The 27,940-nt window shown below is 39.4% G+C and overlaps 1 protein-coding gene across 3 annotated transcripts; it reads right to left on the bottom strand.

Moving 5' to 3' along the window:
- Positions 1-1,500: 1,500 nt before the first annotated feature.
- On the bottom strand, positions 1,501-27,940 carry LOC137297728 (serum paraoxonase/arylesterase 1-like). 3 transcript variants are annotated; one of them, XM_067829670.1, is made up of 10 exons: positions 27,913-27,940; positions 21,280-21,351; positions 18,004-18,074; positions 17,856-17,911; positions 16,751-16,946; positions 13,671-13,800; positions 12,189-12,389; positions 9,387-9,468; positions 6,859-6,993; positions 1,501-5,882 (listed from the first exon to the last, which is right to left on the bottom strand). In XM_067829670.1, exons 2-10 carry the CDS (start codon positions 21,342-21,344, stop codon positions 5,712-5,714), a joined length of 1,107 nt encoding a protein of 368 aa, XP_067685771.1. In that variant the 5' UTR covers positions 21,345-21,351; positions 27,913-27,940; the 3' UTR covers positions 1,501-5,711. The 3 variants fall into 3 exon arrangements, with proteins under 3 accessions (XP_067685771.1, XP_067685770.1, XP_067685772.1); XM_067829669.1 differs by lacking the exon at positions 27,913-27,940 and adding an exon at positions 27,624-27,738; XM_067829671.1 differs by lacking the exon at positions 27,913-27,940 and adding an exon at positions 21,551-21,638.

Genomic DNA, 27,940 nt, shown 5'->3' with positions numbered 1-27,940 from the left:
ACATGCTTTTATTTTGTGATTTCCTAATAGTTGCAATACGGGTACAATCATGTGATTTGATCTCAAATGTACCCTCTATACATGACACCGGCTGCAGATGACCAAGGAGATGAAACAGTGGGCGTTTCTCAGCTTGTACAGGGGAGGAGACGTTGTTTAAAGCCCCTGGTCAGTGAAACTCACTCAAGTGTGAGTCTGCCTTTGGAATCTGTAGTGCCTAAACAACACAGTGTTACACAGTAAATGTGTATATCAGTGATCGTATATGTAAAATCAGTGATGTTCGTGCAACATGTAAACCGAATAGATTGCAAAGTTTTACATTTTGATGATATTGTGGGCCTGCCATACCTTTTCAGCAACAGTCGTGTGTACACCCGGGCTTTCTTTATTAGGGAAGCTACGCCACTGAAAATGGTCAACACTTTCGCACATCAGACCAATTTCGAGACGGGTTATCAGCAGCTTACCTGAACTTAAGCGTGAAAGCACATCAGACATTAGTAGTGTTGACGGATTTTATACTAGTAGACTTTGAACTAATTTAAATTGAGTTTTCTTGTGTGTGGAGTGGACAGTTTGAATGAAATCTGAAATGACTAAAAGGTGCCTTCCACATGTTAGGGTTGGAAGTGAGAGTAGTTAGTGTTTTCTGCCATTGCGCTTTTGTATACTTTGGGTGTGAGTGTTAAAACTATAAAAAAATAAAAATAAAAAAAATATGAGATGCACACCTGTAGAGTTTCTATAAAGACATATGTTAGCTAACTGGGTTTTGTGCAGTGGTTTCTGAGGGAAAGTGGATAAAATACACCCAGTTGTATGGGACAAACAGGATGAATAAAAGCAATTTCAACTAAGTTCAAACATCTGTAGAAGTGACAAAATTAAGAAACTGGAAGAACATGGTATAAGAATCTCAATGAAACACATGTAGAAGCTCAATCAATTCTGTTGAAGTGGATAGACTTCATCCCCTGTAACACTATATTCAGAGAGAAATTCAAAAAAATGTGTGTAATTTCAAACAGCATTAACACTGGAAAATAAATAAAGTACAAAAGCAAAATATGACATGTACACCTTAAGAGTCCCCATAAAGCACATATTATGGCGGGGGACATATAAGTGACCCTGAGTTATCTCATCTATATTGGGAGTTTGCAATGGAGCCAGCTGCATTTCAACAGGACATCAAATACACAAGCTTTATCCAAGGAAACCACTGGTTGATATTAAGAACAAAATCACACGCCTTACCGGTATGAAGAAGGCACACAAAGTCACATCTTTTACAAGAAAAAGACCATTAGGGATCTTGTAACGTTTCACATAGCATTTGTACCTCCTGTGTTACAGCATGCCAGACACGAGAAGAGTTACCGGATCATAGACTTACGAGAGTTTTGTGAAACGGGCCCCTGTTTTAAATACATGGGAGAACTGAACATCAGAGGTGTTTTGTTGTTATACCCACAAAAGAATTCATGAATAACTAAGAAGGTTTTACCTGTTTATTACAAAAGATCAAGAGAAATTATCGTACAAATCAAGCTTAGTTCCATGGCTCCAAATGTCACCTGGTTATTACAATAGCAGTTTAAAAGATAAACTGAAGCAGGCTAAAAATGTAATCTGAAGCAGACATAAAGCAACTCGTTCATGGGAATAAAAAAACGTAAATAAACAAATCACAGAGAAGAATTAATAGACGTGTGTCGTCCTAATGTTTTTAGTTGTTCGCATTCACTTTACACAATAATTGTTCAGCTGCTGTGTCATTGAGCGGATATACACATGTTTTGAGAATATGAATAGATTTTACATCAAAATACACCAGTATGATAGTCGTGGAGAATAACAGAAATGGGCTTCGCACATTGTAACCATGCTGGGAATACAGTCAGGCCGCGTTAATCCGAACACGTCCGTTTTTCATCATCCTGATTTTTAACCACAAGGCTACTCAAACATCCCTTCATGATTTAACAGAAAGAGAAATAAGAGAATTTAAAGGTTAACATAATCCTTACTACACTTCCTTGAATAATATTTAACTTTGAAACCTGCCTAATATACATGAACCCTTCAGAATGGGGCAGGGTATCCTAGTGGTTAAAGCACTCACTTGTCATGTCAAAGGCCTGGCTTCGTTTCCCAACGTGTACATTGTGTGATACCCATTTCTCTCATTCTCTGTCTTGGTAATGACAAAATAATGCTACACGCGACATAAAACCCATCTCACTAACTGGCTCACTGAGCAGTGAACACAGGAAAAAGGGTGGGAATATAGGGTGGGGTAAGCATTAGGACAGCAATTACTCCTTAAGTCTTGCAATGAATCAGCACACATGGTAGACAAGGTGTCATATGAGCATCCTCTGCACTTAAAAGACTCTGAACTTGTGTACATGAAACTCTGAATGTCTGATCTCACCGATAATAGATGTATTTCACAACTCAAATTTGAATCATATCATTGATAATTTTATATTCGGTTTAAATATTCGACAGCACTAGAGGACCGAAAAGGGGTCAGTGGGCCAGGTTGAAGATTACCAAAGGTTTAGCTGGGCCAATGCCATTTGCTCATATGTACATTCCAAATACTGATCTTGGTGACTTAGGTGTCTGACTCTGAGGGTATAGGTTCAAATCCTGGACGGGACACAACCCAACAAAAGTACTAGAATCTTCACTTTACAGAGAAAGTGTAATCGCAAACATAACACATGTTATATATTTCTAGCAGGCATGGATGGGACAAAGTGTGGTGTTTTGGATAAATGTATAACCCAAGCCATCACAAGAATGAGTCAAATATTTGTTTCCTTGACATGTTCATAAAACAACATTCATATATTTTAATTCAGCATAATTCCCTTTAGTTTCCTCAATACAGAATTTGGTGGCAAAGGAAAAGGTGTAAGTCAAAATGGCTGCTCTCATTTCTTGCTTACGTTATCAAGATATGAACATGTACCTAAACATCTGTATCCCATGGTTACATCTTGACCTGTATACAGTCTGCATGCCCTGTGACCTGGTTACTGAGCATGGGAGCATCGGAGTCTGCTACACAATGGAGGTCATTCTGTGATGGTAACTAGCAACTCTAGGGTAAACTCAAGTAGTTGTTATCCATAAACATTTGTCCTGTATAACTCTAGGGTTGCGAAAGTCAGCATGTTTATTGTTTAATGCTGAACATGGTGACATATCAGATGCATGTAAGTAACCAAGTCTTGACCATCCAATACAGTGGTTGATATTATGAGCTAGCTGCTGTCAACAAAGTCGCCTACCATGACTATCTGACCAGCAAGGCTACAATGAGCAAAGGAAGATAGAAACAAGAACAGACACTCCAGAGTGAGTGAGTGAGTTTAGTTTTACGCTACACTCACCAATATTTAAGCTATGTGGCGGTGGACAAACACTCCAGAGTGAGTGAGTGAGTGAGTGAGTTTAGTTTTACGCTACACTCAGCAATATTCAAGCTATGTGTCGGCGGACTGACACTCCAGAAGAAATGCTTCTTTTTGCTGATTAGTATATATATATATATATATATATATATATATATCTGCATAGGGATGTACAACTAGTATCAAACCATTCCTATTACAACATAATTCTACTGCATCCCTAATGTATACAGACCACTTCTGACAAAACTCTCCACTTCCACTGATAATGGAGACGTCAGTCGTTTGCTCAGTGGTTCCAAAAACTAGAATCACCACCTTTTTCACAACCATGATGATTCACGTAATATCCACTGCCAACATAAAAGAGTTTGCGTTTAGTAGTGTCATGGAAATAAACTTCCATTTTCATTATCTATGATTTGCCATCTGTTAAAATTACCAGGTACTGGCCAACATCGTCAAACCCCAGAACCATTGAAATTTATACTTAAACGATTTGCATGGAAAAAGGCTGTTCCCTATACAATGCAATACCTGGTACTGCATACACCCTCTGAGACTCATCACAGGTTCAAGTCAATACACAAGGTCATTTCTCACTTGTGTAATCTAACTATCAAAAGCTAATTGTGAAAGAAGTCAATATAACATGTGCATTAGATTTCTCCCATGTTGCCAAAGAACACACATGGGACTCTTATCTGATAAACTTGCAAACAAATACATTTCATAAGGTGATGTGAAATCCAATCTGAATTTTGACATTTTACTATAAATTTTACATCTATATAATTATCCTATCTCACGCGATGGAATACTGCCCAACCTCCCTATTGCAGATAGACTATCCAGTGGCGCCAAGAATGAGAATAATTATTCAAAGGTGGTCACAAGGGTAGTTAGTGGTGTGTGCTGAATGCTGAAATTGACAAGGACAGTCTAAAGAGGAGGGCCTCATGGGGTACATGGGCACATGAACAAGAGAAGCCTAGGGAAAAAACTTAACATTGTTCCACTCAGTGTCAAAGCAAGTACATACCATAAGACAGGATAGTTCTAAAATTAATATGATCATAATAAAAACCCTGCAATCAAAAACATATGCCCTTCGTATGCAGTATGCCATACTGACTGAACACATACGGTCTTTACATAATGAATATGCCTCACAAATATGCATGAAAAACATATTCACTTTTGTATAATACAGGTATGAATGTCATGTATTTTTTATTTAGCAGTAAATGCCTTAAGATTGCAGTCATGATTACAAAAACTGGCTTGTATAACAAGTGTACGAAATAAGTCCTGTCTTACCGACCGATATGGAGTGGATTTCTGACGAATGGTTTAATTTACAGCTAGCCAGAATGGTGGTTCAATAAAAATTCTGTATGGTCTGGTTAAGTCCATTTTGGGCTGGTAACATTTTGAAGATACCAATCAGGATGGATTTTTGGCTTCTTTCATACACTGATAAAATGGACAAATACAGTGGGTGTGCATTCTAACTAGCTGTTCTCGTACAGATGCACAAAAAAGTAAACTCACACATGAATAAATCTGGAATCAAATATGAATTTATATGATACAAAGTAACGTTCTACTATCACATTATCATGACAAGAGTCATGATAGAACTAGAGAAGTCATGGTACCAGTACCATACTGAAAGTGGAGGAATGTCATGATTTGCAAGTCATTTACATATTGAGCTTTGTGGAAGGGAATATGATGGCCAGTGACAATTACAACTGAGTGGAGTTTCAAAGAATTATAGCTTCTGAGTCAGATGCCTAGAATAAACAGGACCATAAATAGATAATTACATAATTAGATTAGATAATTAGCAAGTAGATTATGTACACAGAAAATGAGAAAAGACGTCATTAGCAACTACGAATATGGACTTTTGCAAGAAAAACTGGCAGCCATCTTGGAAAAATGACGACCATCTTGAACTTCCAGTGGTGAATTATTTACGCTTCTTAGTTATTTTACCCAGTAGTTAACGACCGTACATATTTCTGTGATTGTATCATCTTACTGACAGTAACCTCTAAATACTGTTCCACAATTTACGTGGATTTTAAAGAATTTATAAAATACTGCTGGAAATCCTGAAATAATTGTGTCCTGAAATAACAGTTTATCCTGAACAATAAATTGTCTAATTGTATATCATGCTACATCTGCTAACTCTGAAACCTTTTCAAAGATTAGAGAAAAAAATAACTCTGGAATCAAATCAGGGTGTCATGTTTAGGATTCACTAAGTCAGAGAGGTACATCAACATCACAATATACAAGCTTGTCAAGTATGGAGCCAATCAGCATTTTCTTGTTGAAAACAGTTGCAGCAGTTGACCCAGATATTAGGTTTCCGTCATCAAGGAACAATTCTGTCACGGAAGATACAGATCCATCCTTCAGTTTAATCTGCAGGACCTGAAAGAGGGAAGAAAGGTTTGTCATGTTTGTTGTGGAATAGCGCACTCAGCAATTTTGCAGCTCTATGATGATATTCCTGTAAATAATCAAGTCTGAACCAAACAATCTAATGATTGACATCACTGACATTTGCAATGTTGAAAACCATTAGAAGCAAGGGGATCTCTTCTACCTAATAGGGTACAGAAGACCTGTTCTACTTGACAATATAAGGTCATGGTACTGAGGACCTATTCTGATAAACATGAAACAACAATTTAAGCTATACAACAGGGCTGGTTAAACTTGCCAGCCCTGACTAAAACTTTCCCGCCCACAAAATATCTTCACATACGACATGTCAAGATTTCAACCGTTGGGCAGGTGAATTTGAGAAAATGGCAGTCCTTTGTTGAAAGTAACCTGTCCCAGGTGGTTGAACAGGCAGGTATTTCAAACTCTGCTTACAGTAAAGGTCACTGGTACTGCGGACCTATTTTACCTAACAATATACACTGCAATCAGTGTGCAAAATAGTTTGCTATACAGCTTGACTAGCTATATCTGAAAGTTATTAGCCTACAATAATTCACTAGTCTTGAATGTGAATGTACATACAGGTGTTATCATTAAGCTGCTAAAACATTTCATCAGGCCAGAATCTTGCATGAATTAAAAGTGTTATAACTCAAAAAGTTGGAGAGTGTGACATATTCACAAAATGACCCCATGAAGCGAGTGAGATCAGTTTTACAAGTCTGGACCAAACAATCAAGTGATCAACAGCATGAGCATCGGTCTGCACAACTGGGAATCTATGCTGTCTCAACTAAGTCAGCTAGCCTGACCACCAGATCCCAGTGACTATTTTAGTTTTTTATTTTAGTGGGCCATTGGTTATTTTGCACGCTGCCTGCAATACCTACATGTCTAACACAGGCTTCCCCACAATATACAGCTGTCCTGCCCTACCCTGATCCAACCATGTTATTACCTGTGACGTTGACCTAATAGAGGGGTCCTCAAGGTGAGCCATAACCTGGTAGAAAATAGGATGTAGCCCGATGTAGAGGTCACCCGAGACTGGATCAACGATAATGTTGTCAGGTGATGCTTGAAGGGGATAGATCTGGGGGAAAAAAAACATTATTACTATTTCATATTACAGACATATTTGCAGGCTGTAACAAATTTTCCCTACATTTCCAGTATGAAATGAGCCATAGTATGAACATACTGAAGCTGACTGCATTATTACCAACAAAAACACACCACAGTGATTCCACACTTTATGATTATTTTCATAAATGAATTTATTATTCGCCCGTGGAAGATACTGCAGTGTGATATTTTTATGGCAATATTACACTAGTGTAATACTGCTAGACATATGATGTCATAATGGTTCACAGTTTTATTGTCCCAATGCTAACACCATTGTCACAGTGGTACTAGACCTTGTTTGACTTATGGAAAGCTCAGTCCTCATGCTCTTGGCAATTTCACCACAGCTTCTATCAATTTATGTTGGAGAGTAATAAACAGAATGCTAAAATTGCCTCTGTGAAACACTATATTTATTACACTCATGTAAGATGTGAAAGATTTTAGCATCAAACAAACTTTCGCCCGTTTGATACCTATTCATTAACTCATTTATTAAAATGATATTACATTTAGTATCCTCCGGATATGTTATGATCATTTGTGGACATAGAGTGAGCGAGTGAGTGAGTTTGGTTTTACGCCACACTTTTATTCAATATTTCCAATGTTCTGTAAATAGCTGAGTTTGGATAAGACAATTCTGTGATCAACAGCATAAGCATTGATCTGCATGGTTGGGAACCAATGACATGCCAACCAAGTCAGCAAGTCTGACCATCCCATCCCAATAATCTCCTCTCATAACAAGCATGGTTTAGTCATTTCTAACCTGGATCTTTATGGGTACATGACAGGTGGATCCATACATTTGACCAATCAAATTCCAATAGCTTCTTTCACATATGGGGTCCATTCGTAGCACTATGGAGATCATAAACACAGACTTACCATATCACAGCGTGATGATTGTTCTGGGGAACAGAACCCTTGGATCATTCCTTAATCAATATTCTTTGCCTAATAAAGACACTGCCAGCTGTTTAACACTTGCTGTTCTATGCAATGCAAGGCAGATATCTGAGTACAAGTTAAAGGTCAAATGCAACCCAAAAAAAAACATAATTAAAACACATTTATCACTTATTCATGACATATAATATACATTGCTGCTTTTAAAAAAGCAAATAAACACCATTAAAAGCGTACAATCGCGATTCAAAAGTGCAATATTTTGTACTTGGGCTTACTTCCCCCGAAACGAAGCCCTCGGGAGACCGAACCCAGTCATAGCGGGTGGCTGTGCACTCATGTGTAACGACGGCTTCCGATTGGCTCTTTCATTTGCTGATATGCTGAGGGTTCATTGTGTGTACAGAAAGATGATCTGTGTGATGGGCAGTCTAGAAGTATAGCCAGTCACAAGAAAGTAAGATTCTTTATGGATAACAACTTCTTTTTGTGTACTTGATGCGTCGTTTCAGTATGGATTCATATACTGTTGGCAAACAAAATCATATACACGAAAAGAAGTCGTTATCCATGAAGAATGTATATAGAGATGTTGGGTTTGGAACATACATGTTCTCTGAATTTGCGCTCGATCCAATCAAAAATCATGTCAGTAGAAATGGTAAACTACTGCGTGGCTGGAATCTGTCATTCGTCCAAGTACAAAGCAGGACTTGAAACTGACAAGAGTTTGCACCAGTTTCCGTCAGATCCAGTCATCCGAAAAAATGAATGTAGTTTGTTTGCATCCCACAGACATAAAAACATGTCATGTGTATCACACGTGCCTAATTACATAATGTGGCAGACACGGGACTCGGGTGCACGAGTCATAAATCAACTTATTTTCTTTATGTCGTATAGTCTGATAGGTGTTAAGTTCAAATTGCACGTGGTCAATGATTGAAGCTGTGTATTGCATGTTGTCTTTAGCAGATAAGCAGACAGACATATAGGTGTGAATAAACCAGACACTCAGCTTTCTCTGTGACAGAGACTGCTTACCACAATCAGCAAGTTGTTTTACGTAATAAGTAGATTATTTACTTGTTTGTGTACACAACCAAGATTAGACTACTGCTCACGACCTCAGACGCTGGCCATGCATACTGTTTCAAGCTCCGCGAACCTATTCACTGCGCATGCGTTATGGACGCAGCGTAGCACTGCTGTTGAAACCAGTTTTTCCCCCAGCGCTGGGGGGAATTTAGTGAAACGTTTGAACTTTGATTTCGCGGGCTTTTTTTTCATCGCGTTTATTTTTCAACATTATAGGTTGAATTGGCATTTTTTATGATTTGTTTCCGTAAGTGCATACCGAAAGGAACCAGAATCTGCAAAGTTGTGTTTTACGTTGCATGTGACCTTTAAGTATTTTGTCTTAACAAATCCTATGGTCAAACTTACCTCTTTCAAGTGTATAGAGTTATTGTTTCTTCTCTCGTAGATCCACAACTCATATCCCATACTGGCAGCAACATAGACATATCTGCGACAATAGGAGGAACATGGATGACTGACGTAACAAAATAGAAATAACAAAGCTCAAAATAAGAAGCCTCCCAGAAAGAGCAAGAGCCAGGTCCCTCTTTATCCCGAGGTTAATTTTAGCATTTTAAAACTAGAAAGAGTTTTTATTCGTAAAAACATATGTCTCCCTCTTCCCCAAACTCAATGTTGAGACCTTAAACAATTAATTTAATTCATTCAATTATGTAATTTTCTGAATAAAATTGATATTTTATACTTATCCTGACTTGTGCTTAATAGTTTATCTCCTCTTCCCTGGGGAAGGTAGTGGAAATACCTGAAATCCCTCGGAGTTCCCTTCTAAAAGAAGCGGACGTAAAATACACTCACACGGGTGTAGCCTCCCCTTTCCCGCACAAACGGTGATGTTTAATTGCATACAGAATCCGACGGAAACGGCGGTGGATCAGGCCACGCTGGATTCTGATGGCTGTCAAAATTACGTCCAATAATCCTCCCCCCCCCCCCCCCCCCCCCCCTCCCCCTCGTTGACTGGAACGTGATGATATCCCAAATAACTAGCATTCTGCTAGTGTCTAATGCAACTGAATGTCAAGATATTCCCACCAAGACTTGTCGTGACCCTTCTTCTTGTACAAGTATCTTCATTACGAGTACAGGGTCATAATCACTCATGCTAGTTTGTTCAAGACGTGTGCATGGACTCTCCACCATTATACATTGCAGAGCATCTGGTTTCCACAAGTCACGTGATCAAATGGGCGAGTGAGCTCAGCGCCTCCGGGGAGTCGTTAGTGACGCCCTCTGTGACTATGTCTCGTAGGTAATGGTTGACAAACACCGTGTTTGACTTCCAAAAGCAGCCCTCCATTATAGTTGATAGCGAGCAATTCAGATGTAGCGCTAATGTAGACACCAAGGCTCTGACTTCATGTGGGTTGGAGGCTCGCTGAGGTTCCAATCCTCCTTTGTAGGCTCTCCGTAAAAAAGCTCTGATCTACACTGAGACAGTGTTGCGGAATACTTACATAGGCATCTCAGTAGATTTAAGGATGAACAGGCGCTTAAAACGTTGTCTTCTAGACTTGCGATTTATATCCGAAATGCTCTGACTGGCCATAATGATAAGTTCTGCGTATCATGAGGTCCAAGGATTGAAGACAACGTCAGTATGAGGAACTGTCTGTCTGGTTCACCTGGCAACTATCTGATTTCCTCGATGACTTTTGGTAGAAGCACTGGAGGGGGAAAAGCGAATGCATTTAGTCCTTCCCACGAGATGCTGAGAGCGTCTGATGCCCATGCGGGTGCACTCACTCGACGTAGGAGGAACTCCCTCCGAACTGCGATGGGATGATAAGTCCGACGGTGACGATCTTCCTGAACCGGTGCGTGTATACGCATCTTCTTCATCCTCTGGAGTGAGTGCAGATCTAGTTGAGTGTTCACTCGGAGCAGCAGTTGACGTAGTTGAAGATTGCAGTCTTCGTTCTTCCTCATCATGACCTTTACAAGCTCATGTTCCATGAAGGCATCTTCGTCGAACGGCTGCAATGAATGCAGTGACCGTTGACTCGTAGAGATGTCTGCTGAGATGACCGAGGCTGCTGACGAAGTTTGCGTTGTCTGACGGAGATGTCTATCTCGGTTGAAATTCTGCGTCGAAGAAAAAAACGGTTACCCGAAGCTAAATCACCCGATTAGACATGACTAATGTAAAGTCGACGTTGCCTGTCCCTTGCACGCCTGTGAAAAGAACGAATGTATACAATGAATTCTGAAACAGATAAATTTCTGCAAAATTCACAGCAATAGTGGAAGAACATAAGGGCTTACACGACGGAGAAACTAAGAGCGGGTCAACCACTGACAGCCGTAATCTACACTGTAAACACGATTGCATCAGCTGAGACTAAGTCTCGTTTGACGAAATACGTGCTATATCAACACACAATAATCACAAATAACCAAATTGTGATAGATATAATACATAAACCAAATATCGCATACGACATTAATATAGTTAAAGGACCGAAATAGTTGAAAAACTTATCGCCGTAGTGGAGACCCCAGGTAACTCCAGCCACCCTCGTCGGGCGATAACCTGAAAGTGACAAGCATGGTCAAGCTGAAAAGGGGAGGCTACACATGGATGAGTGTATTTTACGTCCGCTTCTTTTAGAAGGGCCCTTCAAGGGATTTCAGGTATTTCCACTACCTTCGCCAGGGAAGAGGAGACAAGCAATTAAGCTTGAGTCAGGATAAGAAAAAATTCAAAATATCTAAGTATGAAAATAAGATAAAGAATTGTATAAAAATATACAGAAAATTGTCATGGTGTCTTAACTTTTATTTGTATTAGTATAGCAAATGTGGTGAAGATGAGTCAACTAGTTTCTTATGCTCCGGAAATGAATTTTACCCTAAAAGAAGTAAAAGTCCAAATTGTTGCCTTGGAAACACGAAACAATAAAGCTGAAAAAAAACAGGCACATTTACATGATATAGAGATGTAGTATACCAAATTTGGTGATGATGGGCCAAACAGTGTCAGAAATTTGATCCGGAAACTTCAAAACAACAAGGTCAAAATCATTGGTATGGAAACAACAGAATGCCAACACCAAGGGAAACTCAAACAAAATCAATATGTCTCCCGACCATTTGGAGTGGGGAGATATAATTGTAAGATTCATCTAACAACAAAGGCATCCTCACCTTCCATCTCTGGACAACTGTACACCATTAGCCATAGTGATTCCACCAGCCACTATACGATATGCTGTACCATCAAAGTAGCCCACATCTGACCAGGGCATCAAGGCAAGGGTTTCAAACATTCCCATTAAGTAGCTGCCACTTGTCAGGTAGTTGGTGAAGTAGAAACTGTCTTCACTCGTGGCCACAACATCATTTAGCCTAGAAGAAGATCAATATATTTGACATTGTTTCGGTGACTTTGAATGGGGTTAGGGTAGCCTAGTGGTTAAGACGTTTGCTCGTCATCCTGAAGACCCAAGGTTCGATTCCCCTTGTAGGAACAATGTGTGAAGCCCAATACTGGTTTTGTCTTATGCGATATCACTGGAATTTAGCTATACTCAGTCACAAGGTCTGGGGTATTTGGGTTGGTGGGTACTGCGTACCTGGGTACCCAAGGGACTACATGGTCTAGTGGTTAGTCGTACAATACATGTGTGTTCTGTCCTCTTCTATTGAAACACTACAGGAGTGCTCTGCCAAGATGTATTCAAGCACTACAGATTTGCTCTATCATGAATCATTACTAGAGTGTACTCTACCACAATCGACTGAATCAGAACAGGTATGCTCCACCATAATCTATTCCAGCACTACAGATGTGCTCTACCATGATCTATTCAAGCACTAGATGTGTACTCTACCACAATCGTTTCAAGCACTACAAGCTTACCCTACCAAAATGTAGTATACAGATGTGCTTACCATGATCTATTGAAACACTACAGGTGTGATCTACCACAGTCATTTCAAGCACTACAGGTACGCCTTGCCAAGATACATTCACAACTACAGATGTGCTCTGCCACAATCTACTCAAGCACTACAGGTGTGCCCTACCAAGATGTATTCACAGCTACATATGTGCTCTACCACAGTGTACTCAAGCACTGCAGGTGTACCCTACCAAGATGTATTCATGACTACAAATGCGCTCTACCATAATCTACTCATGCACTACAAGTTTGATCTACCAAGATGTATTCATGACTACAGATGTGCTCTACCACAGTGTACTCAAGCACTGCAGGTGTGCCCTACCAAGACATATTCATGACTACAGATGTCCTATACCACAATATAATCAGGCTCTATGAGGTGTGCTCTACCAAGATGTATTCATGACTACATATGCACTCTACCACAATATATTCAAGCACAAGAGGTGTGCCCTACCATGATCTGTTCTAACAAACTCTAGTGAGACCTGTCATGTTCAGTAACAATGGCATAGGTAAAATGTCTTCGCATGTGGTGAAACTCTGATAAGTATTGCACGTGTCTAAACTGTCAGGTATACAGCCACAGATATAAATTGCTTCCAGATAATACATCTGAAATTGATACCAGTAATAACATAATCAACAAGGGAAGTTTTTGGTAGCCATAGTTACCTGATGACAATTAAAATGTCCCATGTGTTCAGAAAATTCTACTTACTGTTTCAGAGTCGGATCACCATAGTAGGATTTCACATGCTGCAGTGCAAGTTTCTCAAATGAAACCTGAAATTTCTCAATCTTCTCCTGGCCGTCCTTTTCGTGGTTGACAACAAATAGGTACACTGTGCCTGAAAGGAAATCAGTTTGATGTTTTGCCGGCAACATCGTACGGATATGCACTGCAGTTAATTTTTGTCATGAATATCAATTTCGTACGTTGCATGTTACAGATATTGTCATCAGATGGTGACAAATTCCCCTGAACGGTCTTGAGTTATATTCCAGATACAAAATGATTATAGACAGAAAGAGGGACGGACAGATGGATGAAGTGTTGACTATATCCCCTACACTACATGCTGGGGGAAGGGAATAATAAAAATTACCATCTGTAGTGTTAAATGATTCCCTGTTCTGCTACTTCTAGGTGCTGCATTACAGAACATGACATTCCCACGTGGCTGTCACATATTTGAAATATCAAATCATTTGACAGTTCCTCAGAGTTCCAGATAATTTTTCAAGCAGTTGGGTATTTACTCCCATGTGAGAGTAATTGAACTTTTTGAGAAGTAACTAGCATTTTGTATACTCTCACTAGTTAAAAGAATTGAGTACTTTCACACAGAGTTTCTTATCCTTATTGGTTAATTAACTAAACACATCAACATAAATACATATCAACAGACTAAAAGTTTTTAATAATCGTCATATCGCCTTTTCTAAGTACTGAACATGGAAGTACTGAACATGTGACTATGAGAGTAAACCCCGGGCAAAGGCTACATAATAGTTGTATACTTACATATAGTCATCATCTACCATTAGTTAATGCTGTTTTACGGGGGGAGGGGGGGTGTGATTGATGTGTTTTGAGCCTAACAAAGTTAAAAAATAATCCGTTTGATACGTAACCTGTTTATTTCTCAACATAATCACCTTTGATGTCTACACACTTTTGCCAGCGATGCTGAAGTGCCATTATGCCACTTTTATAGTGAACTTCTTTGCTAGGGAAAAAGTTGGTTACGGCTCCAATGACGTCATCATCGGACTGGAAATGAGATCCCGCTAAAAGTCTTTTCAGCTGAGGGACCAGATGATAGTCCGACGGGGCCAAATCAGGTGAAAAGGGCGGATGTGGAAGAAGTTCAAAGCCCTTTTCATGGATGTTTGCCATTGCAGTCATTGACGTGTGATGTGGAGCATGGTCATGGTGATAAAGCACTCGTTTTGTCAACTTTCCACGTTGTGTAGCTTTGATTTTCTCTCGGAACTGTTTCAAGAGTTCCACATTGTAAGCCCCGGGGATAGTGGGACCTTTGGGAAGCCAGTCCACCATGATTACGCCTTCAGACCCCCCCCCCCCCCCTCTTCCAAAAAACAAAAACAAAAAAACAAAAACAAAAACAAACAGAACAAAAACAAAAAAAACCAGAAACCATGATTTTCCCAGCTGAAGGAACTCACTTTGCCTTCTTTGGAGTAGGAGATGTGACATGTTTCCATTGTTTTGATTCAGGCTTAAAGACCCATGTTTCATCCATGGTAACAAATAGTTTGAGAAAAGTCTCTGGATCACCTTCAAAGAGCTTGAGATTCTCCCTGGAGAGCTGCTCTCGTGCTTCTGATCCGCTGATAATAGTTTGGGGACCCATCGAGCAGAAACCTTGTGAATTCCTAAAATATTAGTCAGAATGAAATGCACTCACTCCTGAGAGATGTCCACTAAGTTGGCTATCTGTCGCTGTGTCACCCTTCGGTCATCCATAACTATATCCAGGATTCGCTGGACCATTTCTGTCATTGAGGACACAACACTTGGGCCAGGACGGGGTTCATCTTCGCCCACGTTTGAATTCTGCCACCCATCTTTTTACTGTTGCATATGATGGGGCATCGTCCCCTAGTGTACATGACATATCCTCAAAAATCTCAGTTGGTAGCAAGCCTTTCTTCCAAAGGTACTTGATAACAGCTCGTTTCTCTTGTTATTCCATTTGTAGTCACCAGGTGCCCCTCTGCAGTCTATACCTTGCTCTCTCTTAAATAATACGTCAAATACTTCCACCTTTTGTGTTTGTGGCTCTACTTGGTTGCTCAATCAGCATACCAACTTTTACTGTACCACACTCCTTCAGTGGTAGGCTCAAAACTCATCAATCATCCCTCGTAGAATACACAAGCCAATTTAGTTAGCTCAGTAAAGTATGCAGGGTATTATAGACCTATTGGGTTTAAACCTTTTATTTAAGTGATTCTTATGCATATTTGTACTCCCAGAATTGTAACTAATAGAGTAAATGCGATTTTTATTGAGTAAAATAAGCCAATATGCGTCTTATCTGGAGCACTGGTTCTTGATGTTTTTTTTAGACTAAGCTCGAATCGTTTCCATGGAAATAATGAAAAACATAAACGCCAAATATCTGTAAACATCAAGAGGTACTACTTCATGATCTGCCTCATATATCTGGAAGTTGCAAGTTATGCTGAAAGATATCATATGGTTTTTGAATTGTGCTCAGGAAGCAAAGGCCTTCACTCCCTTTTGAAACTAAGTCTGAATGGTTTCAACCAGACTTGATCATGGTCATTACTGAAATGGGATACATGTTGTTTATTACTGAACAGGGATTTATGTCAATCATTATAGAACAGGTATTCAGTTTGATCATAGAAAAGGGATTTATGTTGATTAGTATAGAACAGGGGTTCATGTCGTTCATTATAGAACAGGGATTTGGTTTGATCCTCACAGAACAGGGATTCATGTTGATCATTACTGAACAGAGATTCATGTTAATAAATACTGAAGTACTGAACATGGAAGTCATGTGACTATTAGAGTAAAGGCCGGACAGTGGCAACAGCTAAATAATAGTATACGTAAAAATAGTCATCATCTACCATTAATGCTGAGTACGGTCACAATAACGAACCATACACAAGCCAATTTAGTTTGGGGTTCATGTTGGTCATTATAGAACAAAACACATAAATCACACAAGATCTCTTGTCTTCATGCCATGAAGCTGGAGTTCATATCTGTACATCAACACGACACTCTAAACTCACCTGTACCCTTGTCCTCCCAAGCACTGATACCGTGAGGTTGAAGCCTGTCCTTGTCAAAGTCCTCCGTGGATGTCAGCTTCAACTCCTGCACTACCTTCTTCGGGTTCTTCATATTGAACAAGTAAATCCTCCCTTTGATGTTGTTTTGTTTATAAAACGTTTCATAGTTTGATGGGTTTTCATTTAACCTAAATCCCTACAAACATAAAATACATTAAAGATTAATAAGCAAGCGAAATACTTTACAAAAGAGGCACATGCTTAAAGACCCCCTCCTGATAACTATCCAAAACATTAAAGAATAAACCGAGAAAAGGGGGAAAATATCCAGAAACTTCTACGCAAGTTCAGAAATTTCCTGCGTAAGGCAAAAACTTTGCCAAATGCAAAGAATACATAATTCCCTGTAATTCCTGGCAGAGGTAGAACATGCTATCCTGGCAGTGTCTTCATGTTCTAGGTGAAAGTCAGGCATTAATCTAGGATTTCAAACTAACTGCCCTTGGCAGGCAATTCCTTTCAAAGATTATTATTATTATTAAATTAAGAGGTTACTTTTATTGTTACACTGTAATCATAATGCAGTAAAGCATAAGTAAATATTGATATCACTTTCTCTCCTGTTTTCAGTTAAATACAAGTCACCGTTCTATGCTTGAATAAAAGAATAAAAAGTTTAGCCCCATCCAATATATTTTGCCAATATAGGTTGTATGATATGAACTCTTTCAGATAAAAACAATTATGATTTTGTTTAGTACTTTTCAATTTAAAAACAAAACTATTATTGAAATTATCTTTTACCTTAAGCACGATGCATGCATTTTTGGGGGAAACAGGCATTTTGTTTCTCAAACAAGTTACCTTCTTTTTGCAAAGTGAAAATCAGAAATGGCTGTCATGTGTTCACGTGATTATCATTTTTGACAAACTTTTAATTCTAAGCACGTATGGGGTAATCAGTTCATGAACTCATCAACATGAAATATACATTTTACATTGTAATGAATGCTTTTGTCTGATGTGCAAGATATTCAAGGTTGAGAATGTAAAGATATATACATATACCTGTAAGTTGTATACTTACGACTACTTACAAACTTACTGATGTAATGAATGTCATCCCATTTGGCAACATGTGCATGTTTTCAGATCCAAAACCTACAAATAACAGGGAAAGTGCATCAGCTTGTGGGTGAAAAGATAACTGACAGAGTAAAGAAAATACCCCATGGGTAATTATTAATCCTTACCCATTCCTTCAACTTGATGACAACGCCCTGGGTAATGATTGAATAAATGCTTGGTAAAGCCCCACATGAAACTGAAACAAACAACATGAGCAAAAGATAAACAACATAAACAACACTGCATTAATGTAAGAAGTTCACTATGATCATTATTCGTTCATGGAGAACTCTACATTTGTCAAGCCCTGAGATGTTCATTAAGAAATAATGGCGATCCGAAGCACTAAAGCATATGAACATGATTTTGCTACAAGCATAAAAAACTATGAAACTATGATGTTCTCTGCTTTTTAAAGTCAGTGAGTCTCCAGTATGAATCAAAAAGGGGGACAAAAAGGCAAAACGGTCTTTCACAACGACAGTCCGAACACTATTTTAGTTTAGTTTGATCTCAAATGATGAAATTTTGAATGCAGTTAAGAAACTAAATGGTAAATCTCCTGGGGCCGATGGTATTCCAAAGGAGGCCATCAAGGAAACCTGTTCGATATTATTACCTTTCTATAAACGTCTTTTCAACGAGATTCTCAACACTGGCAATTTTCCAGATTCTTGCAACCTTGGTCTTATCGTTCCGTTACACAAAGCGGGGGATAGACAGGATCCCAATAACTACAGGGGCATTGCCCTACTTGATATACTTAGCAAAGTATTCACAAGTATACTAGACACTCGTATAAAACTCTGGGCTGCAACACAGGACATAATCTCCGAATCTCAAACAGGCTTTAGAGAAGACTACAGTACCATTGACCAAATATTCGTATTAAATGGGATTGTCCATAAGTATATAAGGAAAAAACGCGGACAATTTTATTGTATTTTCGTTGACTTTAAGAAAGCCTTCGACACCGTTGACAGAAATAAGCTTTTATACATACCCCTCAATAATGGATTACATGGTAAAATTAGCTCTCTTTTACATTCTATGTATACTCGCACAAAAGCAGCTGTTAGATGTACGAAGTACAGTATGTCTGAAATATTTAACCCAACGACTGGAGTACGACAAGGATGTATCTTATCACCAATTCTATTTATTATGTACATTGGTGAATTAGTCAACGACATCATAAATAGCGAGTACAGCGGAGCTTTTATTGATGAGACCATAAATGCACTATCAATCCTTCTGTTTGCGGATGATGTAGCTATATTTGGTGACAGCGTTGTGAACCTGCAGAAAATGATTGACGTCCTAGAACAGTATTGTACTAAATGGGGACTGGAAATTAACACAAATAAGACAAAAGTTATAGTCTTCAAAAAAGGTGGCAGAATAGCTAAAACAGAAAAATGGTCAATTGGAACAGAGAAACTAGAAACTGTCTCCTATTATAAGTATCTGGGATTAACGTTGTCTTGGAGAAATGTATTCACAAAAGCTTGCGATGTTTTATGTAAGCAAGCAGAGAAAGCATTGTTTCCTATTAAGAAATTCATGTACAGATACAAAAGAATACCGTTTGATATTCTCTTCAAAATCTTTGATTGTAAAATCCAACCTATATTATTGTATAGAGCAGAAATTTGGGGAACTGTTATCCGCCATGAAATAGAAAAAGTACACTCAAAATTCTGTAAAAACGTACTACACGTGGGTTATCATATACCGAACAAGGCGGCTTTAGCCGAATGTGGGAGACATCCTCTGCGTATAAACTACATGTCACGAGTTGTTTCATTTTGGGTACGTTTGCTTCGGCAACCGGATTCACGTTACTCGCGTCGCGTGTACGATATGCTTAAACGTTTAAACGATAACGGGGATGACAACTGGGCTTCGGCAGTACGGTCAGTACTATTTCAACATGGCTTTGCTTATGTATGGCTATACCAAAAACGTTGGGAATTGTGAACTGTTTCTAAATATTTTCAAACAACGTTGTAAAGACATATACTACCAGGAATGGGCACAGGATATAAGGGACTCCAAATCACTGCACATGTACTCTACTTTCAAATTAGACATTGCTCCAGAACCGTATTTGACTGCACTCTCTTCTCAACATCTGCGCAGAGCTTTAACAAAATTTAGATGCGGCTCCACTAATCTGAAAGTAGTTGGGTATAGAAGATCTAAAGACACTGACCTGAGTTTAGCCATGTGTGACTATTGCAAATATACACCAGAGGATGAGTATCAGGTGCTGATGAAATGTCCTCTTTATGCAGCAGAAAAAAACCACTATATACCAAATATCTATTCCATGAACCCGGATATACATAAATTTATACATCTTCTAAATGCTAAGAAGCATAACATTATACTCCGTCTTGCAATTTTTGTAAATAAAATCTTGTCCAGTAATTTAACACAAGATGTCATTTTGTACTATTGGCCTCATGGCCATATCTACGAAGTAAACCTGTCTGTCTGTCTGTCTATTTTAGTTAGACCTATGTATCAATAAATTGTCAGTACGTTCTTCAGTCTAATCAGTTTCAATTCTTCCATTATTATGAGACTTTTACCTATGTGGTACTTGTAGTTAATATTACTTACATCCATTCTTAATTTTCATGTGTTCAGGCGGCAATATTTTCTAAATCCTTGGGAATCCATCTCCGGGTTATCATGTTTGAAACGTTCGGCAGTTGGAAGACAGGTTGTTCTAATGAATTTATCAGATTTACATCCCAACCAACCTCAGCACCAAAGCCCCTGTCGTACATCAGATAGTTGTCCTCCTTATTAATACAGGCAAATACCGTAACAATGCACCTTCCATACTTTGTGACATGTGAAAGTCAGGGGTAGAATAGGCCCTCAGCAACCGATGCTTGCCATAACAAGCAACTATGCTTGTCATAAGAGGCGACTGACGAGAGTGGGTGGTCAGGCTCACTGACTTGGTTGACTCATGTCATGGGTTCCCAATTGCGCAGATCGATGCTCATGCTGATGATCACTGGACTGTCTGGACCAGACTCAACTATTTACAGACATCCACCATGTAGCTGGAATATTGCTGAGTGCAGCGAAAAACTAAACTCATTCACTCCATACTTTCATGTCAGCATGGTATATCGTGGCAGGAGTATGCCTGTATTTTCATCATGTTCAATGTGTATACATATGGTTACATTTAATAGGCATCATTACAAGTATTGATGCTAATTAAAGGATTCTGAAATGTGCCCTTCAAGAGTCAAGAACTTATTACACAGTGTCATTGCCACTAAAATAAAACAAGAGGAAACTCGGGACCTTGGAGGACATGGTTACCATATTCATAAAGGTAATATGTTGCTGAAAGATAAAAAAGAAATACTCACTATAACTTGACACAATGTTGAAACAGCAACACAAGCAAGCTGATGACTATGATCTTCACGTACATCTTGAATCTGAAACATATTTCTGATAACTGAGAATAAGCAAGTAAGTGAGTTAACTTATACAAATACGCCTCACTCAGCAGTATTCCATCTGTGCAGTGACAGTATGTAAATAATCTCGTCTGGACCAAGCAATCCAATGATCAAGCATGAGCATCAATATGTGCACTTGGGAAGCATATGGCATGTGACAAGGAAGTCAACGAACCTGCCCACCCAGTCCTGTTATTCGCTCTTGCGACAAGCGTAGGCGCTTTCTGTGGCAAGCATGGGTTGCTGAACACCTATTCTACCCTGGATCGTCACTGGATAACTAAGAATGGCTGAAGTAACAACAAAGATCAAGACCCTTAAAGACTAGCAATCAATTTCATGATTAATTAAATGGTGGGCTGCTTGACTGGTCACCATTTGTAGGTATTAAAATGTGTAGATGGGGCTGCACACTTAAGCATGATAAATTGGTATAACATGAGACATTTTGGCAAAGTGATAATTTTTATTTGTTATGACACCACACATTCCAACTTACTAATAGCTTAGTATAACACCACATTTTTACGTAAGTAACGACTTTGTGTAACTATGGAACCTCTTGAAATTATTTTGTGAAACACCATGCAGTGAGGCACTCTGGCTTAGCGGAACATCGTGCACTCTGCTTCAGCAATGGCTTAGCGGCACACCATGTGTAACAGTGTGTAAATAAATGTCATTTTAAAATGTTAAACAGGGCCATGCTAGATCTTGTGGCTGGCTCCATAGACTGACTGTAAATATCGAGACGATATTTTCCTTGTGAGAGGAGAATGTAACATTTCTAAAGAGGTCTGTGTTAACACTAACATTTGCACTGATTCATTAACTCACTAGTAAGCTAGTTGCAGCAGGTAGCTTGGGGTTTATTGTTAAGTAATTTGTGTCAGGTCCAATCTCTGCACTGGCCTGTTGACAAGGTTTCTATTGTTTGATGGATTTCACCTTCTTGTTATGTTTAACCCTTTGTACTTCCTTTCACTTGTGGCAGTCCACATTTTTATCTGAGCACAACACCAGCACATTACGGGGTAAGTTAAGTTAGATCTTTTTATATCAAATAACAGTAGGGGTAATAGGATTTAGTATATTAGATTACATGTTTCAAGGATTATTGTTTCATCATATCTAGCAAATGTTAAGTGTTTGTAAATATATGCATACTTAGTATTTTAGACCAAATATATTACGTATTTTGTACACTAGTATACTGATAGGCGGTTATTCCAGCAGTAATGTATTTTATACCATGATGCTATAATGTGTATCATACACATAAATGTACATATATATATGTGTGTGTGTATAGTCGGTATATGTATTAGCTATTCTATGATTGGCATGATACTGTAATGTGTATCATACATGTTTACTATAAGGTTTAATTTCTATATGCATATCTTGTGTGTGTGTATTATAGTCATTAAGTTAACTATTTACGTGAACGCTGATGCTATTCATGAAGTATATCTATATATATACAAGCAGTATGTTTAGGCAGTATTTTGTTTATATAGGTATATAGATCACATTATTAAGCTGCGATTGCAAATATTTGTAATTATAATCATCATTTATGTGAGTGAAGATCAAAGTACGTGTCTTAAATCTGTATGATTAATTAGCAGTTATTAGACATATCAATAGTACGGTGTTCATGTTACTGAATGCATAACATGACATGTACTGCATATATGAAAGACATGTATTTATGTAGGTATATTTTATCATTCAGGGTCTTTTTTAGTACATTACCTGGACTGGCGGTCAACTGGGGATCTCCATATCCCAAACACCAGCTCCGGAATAAATTCGCCTTTTGATACTATTGAGGAACACCTCTGTTACACCATGCACTCTGGCACAGCATTCCACAATGTACTATGATTCAGCAATGACTTAGAATTACACCACGCACTCTGATTCAGCAATAACTTAACATTACATCATGCACTCTGGTTCAGCAAAACATTTCATCATATAATGGTTTTGTACCATTCAGTATTCAGTAAAAGATGTGTGTTACAGTAAGGATGATGGTGCTACTGGTGCTAATGGTTACTACAGACCTCGACACAAACCCCGGCTAAAATCAAAATACAGACATGTATATCCTTCGACAAGATCATTCTGCTTTATGTCTTTTTCTTGGTCGGAAGTGTCATAGTGTTGTAGTACATGTGTTTGATTCATCTAACAAACAAGTGTCCAAGAGCGTCCGTCGTGGTCGCTCTCAGGTGGTAGTTTAGGATGGTGGACAAGAGACAGGGAGGACATGAGTCGGTGTTAGAGATGAAGACAGCAGCAGCCATATTTTATTACTGTTTGGTCGAAGGATGGTCAAAATGGTAAATACAGTGGTAAACATGTGACAGAACGCACATCAGGACTGAATGGCCAATGATCCCGATGTGGAGACTCGCTCTGTCACTTACACACATATTAGAAGTCCGACGGCGATTCTTCATCGTCGACGTAGTCGTAGGTGGGGCGACGGCCTTGGCCGACACTCCGACTAGACGCACAGTCCGTCCACTTCTGTCGGTGATCTAGTCTCCATGGTTGGTCTTGCCGGTTGGTCTCGCTGGATGGTCTCGCTGGATGGTCTCACTGGATGGTCTCACCGGATGGTCTCCTCGACTGGTTGGTCTCTCCACTGACCATATCAGCCAGGTTTTTATACACAGGGACATTACGCCACATTGTGCAAGGTCACTGGCCCATGCACAAGTACATGCGTAAGATTAGGCGACTTAGGGAGGTGTTAATTGACATGTATTGATAGCGTTTGAGAATTAAGGGTCCTGCCCGGAGGGGGGTTTATGATAAGAGGGGATACACCGAATGTTTGCCGAATACATTTACATAGACAAAGGGGATGGAATTTCGGTGCACTTTGGACTTAAATTGAAACAAATAGATTGTTTGAATAAATGAAGTTTTAAGGAAACTTATTGAAATGATTTAGTCTATGACAACACCCCTGAACGTCGTGGAGCTTTTGTCCTCAAAAGCACCTTTTGAAAATAATGACAATATTGGATGTACAAGCATACGGTAAACTGCATGAAACGTTGACGCGTTGACAATATCTAGTACAGGCATCGATCATAAGTTACATAATCGTAATGGCATATAAGGGAACGTCAAAGGTAATACATGAATCGAATTGTCAACAATGGTCAGGCGAAACAAAACAAGAACAATATCGGACGTGTACACACAAAATACAAGTGAGCGGAGATTCCAGCTGTTAACAAAAACACAGGTGAGCGGCTATCCAGCTCGTACAAATAAAACATTGGACGTTTCCACGGAGCGGCAAACTCCTGCTCGCGGTCGCCCATACAGTCGGAATACCTGACTGATAAGTACACATATGACTTACAGGAACAAAAACAGAATGTGCGTAATGCGTCGTCGTTTGCATTTGAATGTAATATTTTCATGACAACAGTAAGATCTTTGAAATTGGGAGTCTTATATTGGTGAGCCTAGACTCGACAAGGCTAGCAGATGTAGATGTGATCTGCACTAAAGTAGAATTGGCATGAGAAAAAAAATAAACCTAACCAACTTCAAAAGTCTAAACCGAAAGTTGATGAAAAATTAATTCAAGTGAAATTGCCTCAAAGATATTTTAGCGAATTGTATATTGTGTGCCAGTTACCATAGAAAGTATTATGCACATGGATACTAAATTTTCGCCGGTATCATAACTAAGCACAAACACGTTGGCAAAACGAAGAAGTAGGATGTAGACTGGATAAACAGTCTCCATCAAATAAGCTTGGAGAGACATAGCTTATTATACTTCTACGACTGCTTTTACCACATAAAAAGATTTAGACGTTTTCACGAAGAGTAATTACAGTATTGCATAGCTCGTTATAAGCTATTGTCCATAGTAATAGTTATAGAGGAACAAATTGCTAGAAAAATCCTTGAAACCGGGAGTCTGATTTGAGTGGGACGACTCGGAACCCGCAGATAGCGTTGATCTGCATTAAATGTGTATATGCAAGGATATGTAGTAAAGTAAGAGCCTAACCGACTTCAAAAACTTAATCTAATAAAGATGTACGCCTCATAACATCACATACAGATAGCAATAAGTACTCAGTAGATGAAAAATATGACACATATAAATACATATGAAACAATGGCTGGAGAAGATTGACATACCTGACATGTACAAGAATGTCCGAGGGAAACATATACAGTCACTATAAAACTCTGAGATAGTTCGAACAAACGTTCACATGTATTGTCACACACATATTATGGAGTACTTGCTGCAGATACTTGAAACTCGCTGACTTGATCTTGACGGATGACGTTGATATTTGTTGTACTCACACATGGGCTTGCTGCGTCTTGCTGCTTTCGATGATTTAGAGAGGGTTGCTGGTTATGGGCTGCACTCTCGTTGATGAAAGGTCGGCTGACTGTCTGATGTCTTCGTTCTTCCGCCAAGATAGCGCCCGACGTTGACGCTGCTCTTGTCAACCACCATTTCTAAACCACCGGTTGCTTTGCTGTGAGTTAGGGTAGGGGAATCGTGCGTGAGTCACAGCAAACTCACGCTACCCGGATACTTCTCCACCATCTGTCCAAGAGCGTCCGTCGTGGTCGCTCTCAGGTGGTAGTTTAGGATGGTGGACAAGAGACAGGGAGGACATGAGTCGGTGTTAGAGATGAAGACAGCAGCAGCCATATTTTATTACTGTTTGGTCGAAGGATGGTCAAAATGGTAAATACAGTGGTAAACATGTGACAGAACGCACATCAGGACTGAATGGCCAATGATCCCGATGTGGAGACTCGCTCTGTCACTTACACACATATTAGAAGTCCGACGGCGATTCTTCATCGTCGACGTAGTCGTAGGTGGGGCGACGGCCTTGGCCGACACTCCGACTAGACGCACAGTCCGTCCACTTCTGTCGGTGATCTAGTCTCCATGGTTGGTCTTGCCGGTTGGTCTCGCTGGATGGTCTCGCTGGATGGTCTCACTGGATGGTCTCACCGGATGGTCTCCTCGACTGGTTGGTCTCTCCACTGACCATATCAGCCAGGTTTTTATACACAGGGACATTACGCCACATTGTGCAAGGTCACTGGCCCATGCACAAGTACATGCGTAAGATTAGGCGACTTAGGGAGGTGTTAATTGACATGTATTGATAGCGTTTGAGAATTAAGGGTCCTGCCCGGAGGGGGGTTTATGATAAGAGGGGATACACCGAATGTTTGCCGAATACATTTACATAGACAAAGGGGATGGAATTTCGGTGCACTTTGGACTTAAATTGAAACAAATAGATTGTTTGAATAAATGAAGTTTTAAGGAAACTTATTGAAATGATTTAGTCTATGACACAAGCATGCACTGTAACGGATACATGTATTTCCCCACTGCACAATACCACTAAGAATAAGCTGAATACGAACAACTACACAGGATTTCAGGGCTTTTTTGTTGTGGACTTGTTCCCTTACATTTCATAAGCGCTACAAGCTCATTTCAAGTAATGACAAAATTTAGCATAAAGACTCCAGAAGATTTATGTTCCTATCATACTAGTCATCCGTTAAAGGTGTGAAATTTGTAAATGTATTTCAGTTTGAAAGAAAAAAATTAGCTGAACTAAAAACCCATAGTCTGAAAGAACATGTTTTTTCCTCATTTTTTAATGCATTAACAGACGAAATCATGAAAATTTGATAAATGACGCTAACCAATTATTTTTTATTTATCCATTGTGTTGGACCCATCATCAATTATGGGAATTTAACCAGTTCCCAATACTACTTAGAACCAACATGGAAACTGCTGAGCAGCCGCGATTGGGTCCTACTGTTGACACGTTCTACCCGTCATTGTGAGTCTTGACTGTAGAAATCCATCGCCTCTCTACAGGTGAAAGTCAACAACGGTGATCAGTGAAGCGACTTCTGGCAAACAGCGTTGTTGCAAAATGACTGCCGCATGCACTAGAGCGGTTACTTACTTAGTTCATGCAGACTGCTGTCCCAAAATTAACTGCAGAGTGCAGTTAACCGGGCGCGCTATCCGGGGACTGCTGAGCGCTTGTTAATGAGCGCGCTGCTGTATCTTTAGTCCTTGGGCACCCCCCTTCTAGATCCTTAGCCCCTGAGCACCCCACTTTTAGATCCTTAGCCCTTGGGCAATCTCCTTCTAGATCCCTTGGGTTAGTGAGTAAAGGTTAGGGTAGGCTTACCTTTGGTGCGAGTATATCCACCCGAAAAAAATCGGAAAAAGTGCGCGGTAAAGTGCACTACTCCCGATGAGTCTATACCTCTATAGCCGAGAGCCGCGATGCGGTCCTAGACAGTCAAGACATGGCCCTGCATCGCTGTATAGGTCCTCATCGCGGCTCTCGGCTCATGCCTCTACTGAAAAGAAACATTCTTATAAATATCGAATAGAGCCAATGTTGAAAACAGAAAACTGTAGTTCACATATATATCACAACGACAGACGTCAGTTCTGATCGCTGTTGACGTTACCTTCTGAGCTTGGAGTTAAGCGGACAGA

This window comes from Haliotis asinina, chromosome 10 (genome assembly GCF_037392515.1).
Source record: "Haliotis asinina isolate JCU_RB_2024 chromosome 10, JCU_Hal_asi_v2, whole genome shotgun sequence".
Taxonomy (NCBI): domain Eukaryota; kingdom Metazoa; phylum Mollusca; class Gastropoda; order Lepetellida; family Haliotidae; genus Haliotis; species Haliotis asinina.
This window is presented reverse-complemented; position numbering and strand designations above follow the sequence as displayed.

What these genes read in the sequence shown, in the direction of transcription:
- LOC137297728 (XM_067829670.1), bottom strand. Translation starts at nt 21,344, where the DNA reads ATGTACGTGAAGATCATAGTCATCAGCTTGCTTGTGTTGCTGTTTCAA. An exon ending in CAGTTGTCCAGAGATGGAAG is followed by an intron (nt 9,469 to 12,188) that starts GTGAGGATGCCT and finishes CTATTGTCGCAG; the next exon opens with ATATGTCTATGTTGCTGCCA. An exon ending in CTATTAGGTCAACGTCACAG is followed by an intron (nt 5,883 to 6,858) that starts GTAATAACATGG and finishes TCCCTCTTTCAG; the next exon opens with GTCCTGCAGATTAAACTGAA.